The sequence below is a fragment of the Mus caroli genome, unplaced genomic scaffold (assembly GCF_978045245.1).
Source record: "Mus caroli unplaced genomic scaffold, Mus_caroli_1 scaffold_6, whole genome shotgun sequence".
NCBI classification, from domain to species: domain Eukaryota; kingdom Metazoa; phylum Chordata; class Mammalia; order Rodentia; family Muridae; genus Mus; species Mus caroli.
In genome coordinates, this window is record NW_028227261.1 from 7,264,144 (window position 1) to 7,278,304 (window position 14,161).

Genomic DNA, 14,161 nt, shown 5'->3' on the forward strand with positions numbered 1-14,161 from the left:
GTCATCCTTTGAGACCAATTAATGTTGCCTAATGCACAATGGTGTAGGGTGTGTAAGGGTTTGAAATAAAATGACTTTGCATCCCCTGGCAGCTGATGGCAGTGCAGATTCTGAGGCAGAGTGGGACCTTGTGAGCCACCGTCCTCCATTGATTGGCTTTCTGAGACTGCTTTTATTTTGTAGTCCAAGCGGGCCTCCAAATCTCAATCCTCCTGCCTCCACCTCCTGATGTCTGAGTTGAAGCATGTAGGACAGCACCTGGCCAGCTCTTTCTCTTTCTCTTTCCCTCCTCCTCCTCCTCCTTTTAAAGGTATCAACTTATTTAAATTCTGGCTGATCAGTTTAGAATGTTACTTGATAAGGGAAAAATCTATTTGTTAAGTGAAAACTAGTTGCATCTATTAGAGCTGAGGACTGGCCTTGACTTTCCTGTAAACTTGCAAGCCTGTGGATTTCTGACCCTCTGTGTTAGTCTGTATCCTTGTGCTCTTTCTGCGCGTGTGGAAGATCTCTCCACCCCAGTGTTCTGACTTTTGCTTCTGCTGCTTTTTAAAAATTGCATTATTTTTTCATCTGAGTCTGAAGGAGTTTATGTGTAGACTGTGTGTTCAGGAGCGTGCAGAGGCCAAGGGAAGGCACCAGGTCCCCTGGGAGTGGAGTTACCGGTGTTAAGAACGAGCGTGTAGGTGCTGGGAGCCAAAGCCAGGTCTTCAGCAGGAGCCACGAGTGCCCTTAACCGCTGAGCCTCCTCTCCAGCCCCAGGTCTTCCTGAAATCTTCAGTACAGAGCTGGGAGATTTTCACGTTCATGGAGGTAGCAATGATAGATGTCTGGCGAGCTCTGTGCTGCCTAGGGCTCAGGAAACCCACTCTGTCTCCCTTCATGACCCCACTGAGGATGACCAGAGAGGCCCCAGCTCAGTGTCCTCACTTGGTGATTGCAGGGGTCACCCACCCTCTCCTGTGTTCAGCGGCTCCCAGGGACCTCTTCAGTAGGACAGCATCTGTGCTGTATTGCAAAGCTCCCAGCTGTTTATTGTCACCAACTGACTTGGTGACAGTAATGAGTCTTTCTTTTCCATCATGGATTTAATGGCTAAGCACCCCACTCTCATGCATACAGAGGCTTAGAACACAGCTGGTCAAGAGCATGCGAGTTCTGAGGAGTCTGGGCTTTGCCTGAGTGGGTCGGCTTTCTCTCCCTAGCCACTGTGGCCTTGCGGTCTGGTCTCAAGGTCGCCTACCCTTTTAACTTTTTTGGAATAGGGCATCACCCTGCTTGGCCTGAAGTTTCTTCTCAAGGGACCAGTTCCTCAGCTTTTCACCTGACATTTTACAAGACGATAGAGCAAGAGTGTTTATCTTTTTTTGTTTTTGTTTTTTGTTTTTGTCTGGGATTCCCTATGTAGACCATACTGGCCTTGATTGAACTCGGATCCCGCTGCCTGTGCCCAGGAGTTCTGAGATTAAAGATGCCCGGCGTGTTTGAAAGTCTTAATGTACTTTTGCTTTTTAAATTTTTTTTCTTTCCCGTAGTGGAGACTGATCTTAAGCCCTAAAGAATACTAGGTAAGCACTGAGCCCTTGAGCTAGTTTTCCAGCTCTTTAAAAATTATTATTACTTTTTAACTTTTTCTTACGAGACAGGGTCTCTCTCTCTTTTTCCCAGGCAGGCTTTGAACTTGTGATTCTCCTGCCTCAGCTTTGAATGGCTGTGATTACTAACAGACCTGAGCCACCAGGCCAGATTCTACTGTCTTCTGTTGACAAATTCACCGCTCCCTCCCCAAGTCTTTTGCCTCCATTTGTATTCACTTTTGAGAGACAGCTTCACCGGATATAGTTTTGGGTTGACAGCCGGCTGGCTGTGTTTGACAGATACGTTCCATTATGTTGCAGCTTGTATGGTTTCTGATGTCTGCAGCCATGGCTAATTCTGAGTGATGCTGCGCAGGGTTCTTTCTCTCGGATTGCTTGTAAGATTCTCTCTCTGTGATTTCCCTCCGTGCCTTTTTTTGTGATCTGCGTGGCAATTGTTGAGCTTCGTGGCTCTGTGAGTTTATGGTTTTGTTGGTACTTTGAAATGTTTTCAGCTGTTTCTTCACTTTTTTTTTCTGTCTCACTCTTTTTTTTTTTTTTCCTGGTTCTCTAATAAAGTGTGTGTTAGGATGTCTGACAGAGCACAGATCTGACTGACTATTGACTTTTTTTTTTTTTTAATTTTTTTTTTTAAAGATTTATTTATTTATTATATGTAAGTACACTGTAGCTGTCTTCAGACACTCCAGAAGAGGGCGCCAGATCTCGTTGCGGATGGTTGTGAGCCACCATGTGGTTGCTGGGATTTGAACTCTGGACCTTCAGAAGAGCAGTCGGGTGCTCTTACCCACTGAGCCATCTCACCAGCCCCGACTATTGACTATTGAGGCTCGTTTTTCCTCACTCTGTAGACCAGGCTGGCCTCAAACTCAGGGATTCACCTGCCTCTGCCTCCTGAGTTCTGGGATTAAAGGCGTGCGCCATTATGCTTGCCTTGCTGTTATCATTTTAAAAATCCTTATTTATTTATGTTGTTATAGTTGCATGTTTAGGCACAGCTGTCCCTCTCTCTCTCTCTCTCTCTCTCTCCCTGTGTGTGTGTGTGTGTGTGTGTGTGTGTGTGTGTGTGCGCGGGCGCGCATGTGCATACTTGTGTGTTGTCCAGAGGAGGATGCTTGTCCCTTTATATGTTACTCCCTTGAGACCTGGAGTCAGGCTAGTGGCTAGGAAGCCCCAGGCGTTCACCTCTTTCCATTGTCCACCATGCTTGGGTTCCCAGCCAGTGCCATGCCGGTGTTTTTTACAGGGGATCTGGGCTGCATCCTCCTGGGGTGGGGTTGCTTGAGCAGCAAGCACTTCCCCACTGAGCCATCTCTCTAGCTCCCTCATTTTCATTTTTAGTCTTTATAATTTTCTTTTCAGTTCTCTTGTGGGGTTTGGCGGTCCTGGGACGGCCTGTAGGAAAACATGCTGGGGCTGTTTGGTGGGGAGGTAGCTGGTAGTGGGCCGCTGGGACTTGATCTTACAACGGAGAATTGCTTGAGGTGGTTGTGACGGCTCCTGCTCTGGTCAGGCAGTGGGTGTGGTGCTGCTGTGGGAGCCCCAGTGTGGCTGATCCCAAAGCTCTTTAGGTTCTCTGCCACCACGAAGGGCACCTTTCTTTTTTTTTTTTTTGGTTTTTCGAGACAGGGTTTCTCTGTATAGCTCTGGCTGTCCTGGAACTCACTTTGTAGACCAGGCTGGCCTCGAACTCAGAAATCCGCCTGCCTCTGCCTCCCGAGTGCTGGGATTAAAGGCGTGTGCCACCACACCCGGCTGAAGGGCACCTTTCATAGCCAGAGGAGCTGTTTAGTTTTTGTACCCTGGGTGTTTTAAAGAAGATTCCTGTCATGTATGTGAGTGTTTTTCCTGTATTCGTGTATGTGCGTCATGTTCCTGCAGTGTGGAGAAGTCAGGAAGAGAGGTCAGAAGAGGGCATCAGCGTCACTGGAACAGGGCTCAGGGTGGTTGTGAGTCACTGTGTGGATGCTGGGAACTGAAGCGCAGTCCTGCAAGAAGAGCAAGTGTTCTTACCCGCTGAGCTAGTTTCCCAGTTCACAGCACTTTTCATGCTTTTCTTTATGTACTTGAATATAACTATTCATACTGTTTTATTCTCTCCCCCTCCTCCCCAGTTTGTAGCCCAGTTTGTCGTCGAACTTCCTGTGTAGTAAAAGCTGGTCTTGAACTCGGATCCTCCTGCCTTGACCTGGAGGTGCTGAAGTTACTGGCTCTCAAGCAGTGTGTTCAGCAGAGGACTTTGATGGACTGCTAGCCATCGTCAGTTACCTCGCCGTTGTGGGGGTTATGTATAGCATCTAGATTTTGTATATTTCTAAAAACCAAACTATTATGAATTTGGTGTGAGTGTGTGTTCAGGTGTGGAGGTCAAGGGACCTGCTGGGTTAGCTCTCTCCTTTTACCATGTGGGTTGGAGACATGGAAGTTAGGTCGTCAGGGAAGAGCAGGCACACTTCCCACAGAGCCGTCTCCTTTGCTCTCTCTGGTGGGCTTTGCCTGTTTGTTTGAAACAGTATTGCTGTGTAGCTTAGGCTGGCCTTGAACTCGGGATCTGTGCACCTCAGCCTCTTGAATGACAGTATTACAGGTGTGTGATAACATACTGAGTCGAATTCTGTGGCCTTTAAAGAAGGCTGGGCTTTGTTCTGAAGGCAAGGTTGTGACTCCTTTTTTTTTTTTTTTAGATTTATTTATTTATTTTATGTATATGAGTACACTGTAGCTGCCTTCAGACACACCAGAAGAGGGCATCAGATCCCATTACAGATGGTTGTGAGTCACCGTGTGCTTGCTGGAAGTTGAACTCAGGACCTCTGGAAGAGCAGTCAGTGCTCTTAACCACTGAGCCATCTCTCCAGCCCCAGGTTGTGACTCTTTTAAGTTCTCTCTCTTCCTCTTCTTCTGGAGTCAAGGCCAGAAGGGGTGTCAGGTGCCCCCTTCAACCGTTCTGCCTATTCTTTTGAAGCAGAGTGTCTCCCTAAACTTACACTGGAAACCGGCAAGTCCCAGAGACCCTCCTGCCCGTCTCTGCCACCCTCAGCGCTGGGGTTACAAGCATATATATAGGGATACTAGCCTGTTACCTGGGTGCTGGAACTCCAGGTCTGGTCTTGGCATTTGTACACGTGCCCTTAACTATGCTGGCATCTCTCCAGCCCCTCAAGTCCTAGTTTTTCGTTTTGTTAGCGTGGTCTTTGCTCTGGGGATCTCTTGACAGCTTCTCCTGCCCCAGGATGAAGGCTTTTTCAGGTGTCTGTGGGAAGCCCTGAGTAAGCAGGACAGTGTATCTTTCTAGCGTGGGAGCGCGAGCGCGAGCGCGAGCCTGAGCCCGAGCCCGAGCCCGAGCCCGCCCCGCTGCTGAGAACACCTCAGCTCCTCCTCACTTTTCTTTTTTTTTTTTTTAAATCTTCACGGGCTTTCACCGTGTGTGCACACAGATTTTCAGATTTTCGTATTGGCCAGAGTCTCAAAGGACCATCTGTGTGGATTTCTGGAACTTTCTTTCTGTATAGCTGTAGTTCTCTGTTGCTTTAGCCTTTCTGAAATCCCTTCTCTGGCTCTTCAGCGCAGAGATTGCCATGCCGTGCTGGGCAGCCTCCTCTCTCTCTGCCCTGTGTCCCAGGGCAGCAGGTCAGAGTGGTTTAGGGCACAGGCCCTTCTGTACTGTACTGGAGCGACCACTGCAGGAGCATGGTCCCTGCTAGAGAACAAGCCTATCCCTGTGGAGAGCAGAGAGCCGGCCTGATGGGACTGTATCTCTTTTACCGTCAAGTGTGTGTTGTGGAGCCATTGCCAAGGTGAGGAAACTGAGGCTCAGCCAGGCTGAGCAGCGTTCTCAGGCACTCAGCAAGCCCTCTCTACAGGCCATGCCCAGAGAGTTTGTGGAGGGGCTCTTGTTCTTCTCAGCTTGTTCTTCACGAGCTGTTTGTGAAGACTCCGTAGGACTTGTGGGGAGTGACACTGGCCTCTGCTCACGGGCTTGGCGTTGCTCCCGTTGCTCAAGCTCGAGAGCTCTTGCCAGGCTGGCCTCTGCTGTGCAGTGAGGTGAGTGAGCTCCTGGCAGGTTGGCAGGTTGCCCAGCAGGGGAAGGTCAGCACTTCCACAGCAGGGTGCGGGCAAGCCTGTGTCCGCCATACGGTAGCTCCTGCCTCTCTTCCACCGCGCTCTATGGATTTTAGTTTTTCCTTAATGCGTGTGCACGCGCACGTCCGCACATGTAGATGTGCGCATGTAGGGGCTGGAGATCCGCCGTGGGTGTCACTCCTCAGCAGGACACTCACCTTGGTTTTTTGGAGACTGCGTCTCCCACTAGCCTCGGCTAGGCTGTGTGGCCAGTGAGTCTTGGCAGACAGGACTGGCTGCCTCCACCTCCCCAGAACCGGGGTTGTAAGCCCATCCACCACAGCCAGGCTTTTTACTTGGGCTCTAAGAGTGCACTTAGGGCCTCAGGCTTGAGCAGCAAGCATGCTATTGACCAGGCTGTCTCCCCAGCCCTGCATGCTACTGACTAGGCTATCTCCCCAGCCCCGCATGCTACGGACCAGGCTGTCTCCCCAGCCCCGCATGCTACTGACAGGCTGTCTCCCCAGTCCTGCATGTAACTGACCAGGCTGTCTCCCCAGCCCCGCATGCTACTGACAGGCTGTCTCCCCAGTCCCGCATGTAACTGACCAGGCTGTCTCCCCAGCCCCCTCATGCTTGCTTATTGACACAGGGTCTTATGTAGCCCAGTCGGGCCTCAAATTCACTTTGTAGCTGAGGCTGGCCTTTAACTCCTGATTTTCTGCCCCCACCTTCCAGATAGTAGGATTATTACACACATAGATCACCATACCCACTAACATTTAATTAATTTGTTAGTTAATGAATTAATTTTGAGGAAGGGTCTTATTATGTAGCCCTGAGGAGTCTAGAATTGGCTATGTAGATTAGGCTAGCCTCAAACTCATAGAATCTGCCTATCTTTGCCTCATGAGTTCTGGGATTAAAAGTATGTGCTACACTCAGCATTTTTCTAAAATTTAATTAAACTTTCTTTGTTGTTGATTTTTTTTCTTTTCTCTAGACAAGTTTGCACTATGTAGTCCTGGCTGTCCTGGAACTCATTCTGTAGACCAGGCTGGCTTTAAACTCAGAGACCCGCCTGCCTCTGCCTTCTGAGTGCTGGGACTAAAGGTGTGGGCCACCACATACAACCTGCTGGAGTTTGTTCTTTCCTCTGTCATATGGGTCTGTGGGGCTCAGGTGTCCAGGCTTATCAATAAGCACTCTCCCCTGGGTCACTAGGCCGCCTCCCTGACCCCAACTCCGCATTTGTTTAAAGCACTTTCACCTTTGCTTTCTTCCCATCGCAGCTTCCCCATCCTGCCCTCTGAAGGGCCTAAATGTGGGGATCAGAAGGGTTTTTTTAATAATATTTTTTTATTTTATGTGCATTGGTGTTCCATCTGCACATATGTCTGAGAAGGTGCCCTGGAATTGGAGCTACAGTTGTAAGCTGCCATGTATGTGCTGGGAATTGAACTGTGGTCCTACGGAAGAGTAGCCAGTGTTCTTAACCACTGAGCTATCGCTCCAGCCCCAGGCCTCCTGCTTGCATTTCTCCTTTAGACCTCAGTTGGTGGCTTCCAGCTTTTCTTTCTCTCTTTTGGTTAAAGCTGTTAATGATCTTTTGAAGAGTTCCAGAGTTAAGCTGGAATTTAGTTTGTGGAGATCGTTTTTAGGTCAGATGTCACTTGAAGCGATAGACCTGGAGGCCGGTATTCAAAGACATGTTAGGCATTTCGTAAAGGCTGGAGTGGTCAGACTAGCAGGCTGGCTGGGTTCCTCCAGAGTGGGCCGGCGGGTCAGCTGCTCAGCTCTTGGTTCATCTTGCGAGCAGAGCCTGGAGTTGAAGGTGAGAAGGGAGGCTGCCCTTCCTTGTGAAGAAAGAAGTGAGAGCAGCCAGGCCGACCCCAGGGTCCAGGGGTGTTTGGGACAGCATAGGTCTGCACTGGCTGTGCTGTTGTCCCTAAATGCCTGTGCAGCTTTGTAGGCAGTAAGACCTTAAATGTGTCATTGTCCTTCTCGAGTAGTACTGCCCCAGAGTTGGTAAGTATTGGGCCACAACATTAAATTAAGGGCCACATTGTTATGTGGTTCCAGGCTACCTCCCTGGTTATTGCTTGCTTCCTTTGGGCTTACATATACCAGGCAGTTCCTTTGTTTTAATTGTTTAAGTAAAGAAATTTAAGATAGGCATGGTGGCATACAGCTGTAATCTCAGTAGTTGGCAGAGGCAGGGGGATCATCACGAATTCAAGGTCTGCCTGGGCTACATAGCAAGACCCTTGTGTGCAAAAAGAGAAAGTTCATGCTTTCTCCCCCGATGGGCAAGGCTCTGGGCTTCATCCTTGGCTCCTCTTGCTAAAGGGAGAGTCTGAAGGGTAAATGTGTCAGAGCACTTGGTTGGTGCTGTTTACAGTGTCCCTCTGCCCACATTGCCACCGACCAGTCACCTAGCTGTGTTTTTTTGCAGCGCTGGGTATTAAATTTAGGGCCTTGTGGATGCCACACTGGCACACAGCTCTTGAGCCACATCCCGGCCTTAGTTGAACTGATTTTAGGGAAATTTCCTTTTAATGATTCATGGCAATGAGTTGTATCTCAAGAGTGAGAATTCTTAAATAACAAAGCTGTTTGTGTTCATTTAAACATGCATGTATGTATGTATGTATGAATGCATGTATGTATGTGCATGTGCTTAGCTCACATGTGTGTGCATGTGGGGGCTAGAGGACAACTTGTGGGAGTTGGTTCTCTCCATCGCATGGGTTCTGGCGCTTGAGCTCAGGTCCTCCGGCTTGGTGGCAGGTGCCCTCATCTGCTGAACCATGTTACTGATGTTTTCTCTGTCTGGTCAGATAGGCTACATGATTACTTATGGGGTAGCATTCAATTAAGGCTGCTGCTTAATAAAATATGATTGAAACAAAATTTGATTATTTCATGTAGTTAAATGTGCAAATGCCTATGTGCGCCGCTTGCTGAGGCTGTGGGGCAAGGCATGTGTCCTTTGCCTCCGTTTCGTCATCAGCAGTAACTCTGTACAGCTAGTGTAAGAGTTCAGTGAGGAGCGAGCGACGAGGTAAAGTTAGTGCTAGTTAGTGTCTCCCTCCCGGCTGCAGTAAGGGGAGCCTCAGGGGTTAGTGAGCTACAGCAAGCCATCTGTTTGCCTTGCGAGGATTGACCTGGGGTGGGGGGCTTCACTTCCAGTCTTTGCTCTCCCTCTCTTCCCCCCTCCCCTCCCCTCCCCTCCCCTCCCCTCCCCTCCCCTCCCCTCCCCTCCCCTCCCCTCCCCCCTCCCCTCCCCCCTCCCCTCCCCCCTCCCCTCCCCCCTCCCCTCCCCCCTCCCCTCCCCCCTCCCCTCCCCTCCCCTCCCCTCCCCTCCCCTCCCCTCCCCTCCCCCTTTTCTTCAATGCCTGTTTTCTTGACTCTTTTTTTTCTTTCTTTCTTCCTCTTGTCCCTTCTTTTTCTTTTTGAGACGGTCTCATGCAGTGTAGGGCTGGCCTATGATTCATAAGCTCCCGCTGTAGCCTCCGGAGTTCTGGAATTACAAACTACTGCACATTGAGCTTCTTTATTTAAAAAAAAAAGTTTAAGGCAGGCGTTCTAGCACATGCTTTTATTGTGCAAAGGCAGGTGGATCTGGAGTTCAAGGCCAGCCTGGTTTACTGAGCTAGTTCCAGGACAGCCAGGCTACTATCTATACAGACAAACCCCATCTCAAAAAACAAAAAAAGTTTAAAATTTGTATTTATTTGTGTATGAGTGTATGCCTTAGCTGGCTCTGAATGATGCTGAAGTGTCTGGGAGAGGAGGAAGGAACAGCTTGTGCAAAGTCCCTCAACAAAGACAGCAGAAGCCAGGGTGTCTGTTAGGGATGAGCTTGGGAGTTAGGCAATAGAGTCTTGACATGTGGTTAGAATAGAGGGGAGGCTTCCAAGACCGCGCTGAGGACTTTTTCTTGTCTTATGAGAACAGTAAGGAGCTATTGATGATGCTTATAGGCGTGGATGAGTAAGTAAGGGAGATGATCGAGTTGTCCTTTATAAATGATTTGGTTTTTGTGTTGTGGAAAGTGAATTGGAAGAGAGCCAGCATGAGTCCAGGTAAGCTGATTAGAAAGCATTTGCCGTGGTCCAGGCAAGTGATGCTGGAAGCTTGTACCAAAGTGATGGCAGCAGAGATAAAGAGAGGTGGAGGGTTGACTCCATGGCTACGTAGGAGAGATGAAGGGCAGGAGGAGATGAGGGGTACTTTGGGAGTAAGGGAGGGAGCTCTTGAAGACCTTCCAGCAGTTACTGGAGGGCAGGCATCCATGGCGGTCAGGGCAGACTGTGCTAAGACTTGAAAATCTAAGGGGAGGCAGGAAGGAGGCCTGGAGGGTGGCACAGGGAGAGACAGGTCACTAAGTATGAGGACTGACCTCCAGTTGTAGTTTCGAGCTGCCTGGCCTTCTGCTCCTGGGGTGATGGAGCTCATAGGCTAGAACTCTGGATAAAGTGTGTGGTGGCAGGCAGCTGTGCGGTAAGGCGGTCTTTAGAAACCTTCTCTAGACTCTTTCCTCTCTCAGCTTCTGCCCTCTTCATAGGAGGCTGGCACAGCCTGAACTAGCTGGGAGGCAGAATGGAGGCCGGCTCCTGGGGCACACGTTAGCTGCCCTTGTCCGGGTGTTGTCTGTAGAAAATTGACTTTAATGTCAGTAACAGTAATAAACTAACCACAACTCAGGCCGGCCCTTGTCTCATTCTTTGGGAGATTTGTGTCTTGCTTTAGCACCCTATCCTTGCTCTGAATTTTAGCTAGTTCAGTATGGGGTTGAAGGTATGCGAGAAAGGCTGTGGCCCAGAAGGAAACGGATGGGAGCCTGGCCGGCAGGTCACAGTGCTATTGCTTGCTCATAGGCTGGTCTGTTTATTTCTCAGCCTGACACCAGATTATTTCTTAACCCAGAGCAGGTTGTTAGTAAGGGGCAGTGCTTAACCAGTGCAGTAGCCTGGGGGTAGTTAGTAGTGGTGTGGCGCCTTCCTTTGGTCCCAGCACCGGGGAAGCTGGGACAAGAGGACCAGGGCTTTAAGGATACTCTTAGTTATACGGTAAGTTGGAGGCCAGCTTGGGCTACATGGAGACACTGTCACAGAAGCGAAACAATCCAAAGAAAGTGGCACTTGGCTGCAATGAGAGAAAACCCCTTAGTGTGGGTTGCCGATGCCCCCCTGTGGCTGCCTTTTGTTCTACACTTTTGCTCTCTCTGTAGTTCAGTCTATCTGTGACGGTGGTAGAAAAACATGTAGACCATTCTTAGGCCTTTTTCTGGCCCTTTTTATCATGGTCCACATCCTTCCTGATTTCATCTGATCCTTGGTCCTTCTGAGAAAAAACCAGCCCTGCTCATGAGGAGCTATGATTGTGAACCCAGAAACAGTCTGCAGACTGAGATCCGCAGCTCCTGCTGCAGGAGCCTGTGGAGAACAGAACCGACCTGGGTGCACTGCCTGTTTTTCTGATGTCCATGAGGTGGCACTGTGATCTTACTTTTGTTTCTGTTTTTCTTTGCAGCCAAGCTCTCCTCCAGGAAGTGAAAATGTGGTGCCCCGAGAGCCACTGGTAAGTATGAAAGAAGCTGGAGGAGCCTATGGCTGCGCCTCGCATCAGCCTGCGTGCTGGGAGGCAGGACTTGGTGACCCTTGCCCCTGACCTCTGGCTTGTGACTTCTGCTTATCAGGAGGGAGTGACAAGACCTCTTGGAGCACCCACAGTCACATGGCACTTTGTTTGCTGCTGCTGGTAGGACTAGGTAACAGCAAGGTTGCTGCTTGTCAGCTTCAGATTGTCAGAAACCTGAAGTAGCTGGTCTTTGCTTCTCAGTGAAGCACCGGGGTGGGGTGGGGTGCGGTGCCCTTTAAGGAACAGGTAAGAGGAAGGGTCCTGGGGTTGCTTGGTCTGTGGTTCTGTCTGTGATAGGTGGCACCCATGGTATTGTAGATTCTTGATAGGAAAGAAACCTACTGAGGGTTGAAAGGCCTTTTCTCTTTTTAAACAAGGAGGGCCACCCTCTGTAGCTCAGTTTGTCCTTGCACTCACTATGTGGCCTAGGCTGGCTTCCTGCTCACAACAGTTCTCCGGGCACAGCTTCACTAGTGCAGCAGGTAGAGGACAAACACCACTGCTCTCAGCTAAGTAACTCTCTTTGCAGAGTGGTCTGAGCCAGAGTCCCTGCCTGCCTGCCTGCCTGCCTGCCTGCCCTGTTTTCATTGTTTGGCATTTCAGGACTTGATGTCAATCCTGTGGGCTGGGTAGTAAGACCGGTTCTGTGCAAACCAACTCAGTTTTAGGGGCGTTCCAGCATTGGGTTTAACGTTGCCAAGCCTTTCCTGACTTGGAGTGGTGGTAGCGGTGAGCGTGGGGCGATCTGCCCAGGCTTTGTTTCCGCAGCCCAGGCAGTCTCCTGCTTTCTTCACTCTTCCCTGGCCGAGCTGGAGAGGGTGACGTGAAGCCCTTGGCTGCGATGAACAGGGCCAGGTTCTAGCATGTTCTAAGGCTTTCTAGGCAGAGGGTGAGATGGATCTGGCTGCAGATGGGCCCAGAGGACCCAAGTACCTCCCAGACGTCTCCAGGGGAGTGGTGCTGTTATTCATGTCACTTCTGTCCCCAGCGATGGGCTCATCCCAGCATGTCTGCGGTACTTCTCTCCACTCTGTAGTTTTGCCTGGCTCTTCAGAGGACGCTCTGTTCTTCCAGGCCTGTGAGCTTGCTCTGTGGCCTGCCTCCAAGCCTTTCAGAGAGAAGCTGTGACTTACACTGAAGTCCAGACTGAACACAGCAGTCCGTTTCTATCCTTTACTGCTGCGGGCTCTTTTGAAACTTCCTGATTTGGCTTTCCATCCTCAACATGAGGCCAGGCTGTCTTTTGGGGGCACAACTGGAAAAGCTCTGTGGAAGCGTGGAGTCTCTGATGCTGCCTGATGCCTGGGTGCGGGGAGCCCTGCAGGCCTGTGCTGTGTAGGATTCTGAATGCGGCTCCTTCCGCTGTACCGCGCATCTGCCTGCTGCCTGCTGCCTGGTTATTTCTTTCTTTTCTGGGAGCCCCTGAGCAGTCTTCAAACCCTGGTAGCCTGTGATCGTCCAGAGTTCAGACTCATTCTCTCCAGGCCAACTCTACAATTACCTTATATTTAATTAATATTTTTTCTCCTCTTTACGTACTTACTGCATAATTGCTCAGAGGAAAGAAAACACATAGCAGCAATTTATATATATATAAAAAAAAACAATAATTAAAAAAAAACCCGAAATAAACTCCCATCTCATTTGGGCTGATCCTGTGAGTTGGGTAATTAGGGCCCTATTAAAAGGTAGACCCTTTCTCCTTCCCCCCTCCTTTTTTATTAATTTTTTTATATTAAACTCCCACAGTCTCTCAGTCATGCCCTTATTGCTTTTGGCCAGCCATTTGCAGCAGCCTGATTAAATGAGGGCACCAGCCGAGTTGTATGGTCTTGTGTGAACAACTCCTTTCTCTCGGGAGTGGTGGCAGGAGGGTGTCGGCAAAGGAGCCCATAGAACGCTGGCTTGTGGGGCAGGCCAGGGGCACAGGTCGAGCACCAAGAGAGCTCTTGGCAGCTGTGGACCGGCGACTGCCTAGATGACCATCCTAGGGTGCTGGCGAGGCAGTGGGCACAGCTCAGGCCCAAAGCTCAGTGCACAGGGGTGTGGTTTGGAAGCTTCAGTGCTCTGCTCCTTCAGCAGGGAGGGAGGCTGTTCAGGCCCAGTGTGCTGGCTGCTTCCTGGATGCTTAACCGCAGCACCAGCACCAGAGAATAGACCATTACAGAATCAAACAAGCCTTGTTTTTTTAAGTAATTCGTGTGTTTTATTTGGGGAAGAAAAGGCGTTTGTATACATGAAACAATTAGCGAAAAGGGAACATTGTATGTAATTTGAGGAAGCTCCACGAGGTTATGTATAATTTGGTGCAGAATTGCCTGGCTGTGAGTCTGAGAGGGCCCTGCATGCAGAGGAGGAGGACGGTGCTTGGGTGGGGGATAGTTTCTGGACTGTCTGGGGCTAGGCCTTGAAGAACATGATAGTAAAGTTGTGTTTATTTTTAACTCGTTGCAGTGTTTTGTTTTTGTTTTTTCCGAGACAGTGAAAGTTTTTAAGAATGAGGGCAGCTAGGCACATGGCACACACTTGTAATCCCACACTAAAGAAGCTGAAGCTCGTGCGTTCAAGGTCACCTTAGAAATACGTGGGGGGAAGTCTGTGCACGGGCCGCTCACTCAGAGGCAGAGCGCTCGTCCAGCGAATCAGAATGAATGGGCGCACAGGACAGCTTGGTCTAGTCCTGCTGGGATGCTGACAGGGCTTAGGTAACCTGAGGCTCCTTCCGGTCACCTGGTTTCTGGTTATTTGAAGTAAGTGGTAAGTGAGGTTCAGCTTGCACATCTGCTCATTCGTCTCTGTTTCTCAGTAGTCAGCCACGCCATTGGCAATCCTGTGCGTTTGGTTCAACTAGAATT

At 49.8% G+C, this 14,161-nt stretch overlaps 1 protein-coding gene across 2 annotated transcripts in view; it reads left to right on the forward strand.

The window, feature by feature from the left end:
- Pex14 (peroxisomal biogenesis factor 14) overlaps positions 1-14,161 on the forward strand; it is a 140,655-nt gene that overhangs the window by 15,235 nt on the left and 111,259 nt on the right. The window contains exon 2 of one of the 2 annotated variants that reach the window (XM_085838591.1): positions 11,195-11,246. In XM_085838591.1, coding sequence (XP_085694717.1) covers positions 11,195-11,246 — 52 coding nt within the window. The remainder of the gene's footprint in view (positions 1-11,194; positions 11,247-14,161) is intronic. The other variant, XM_021159786.3, reaches the window with a different exon arrangement.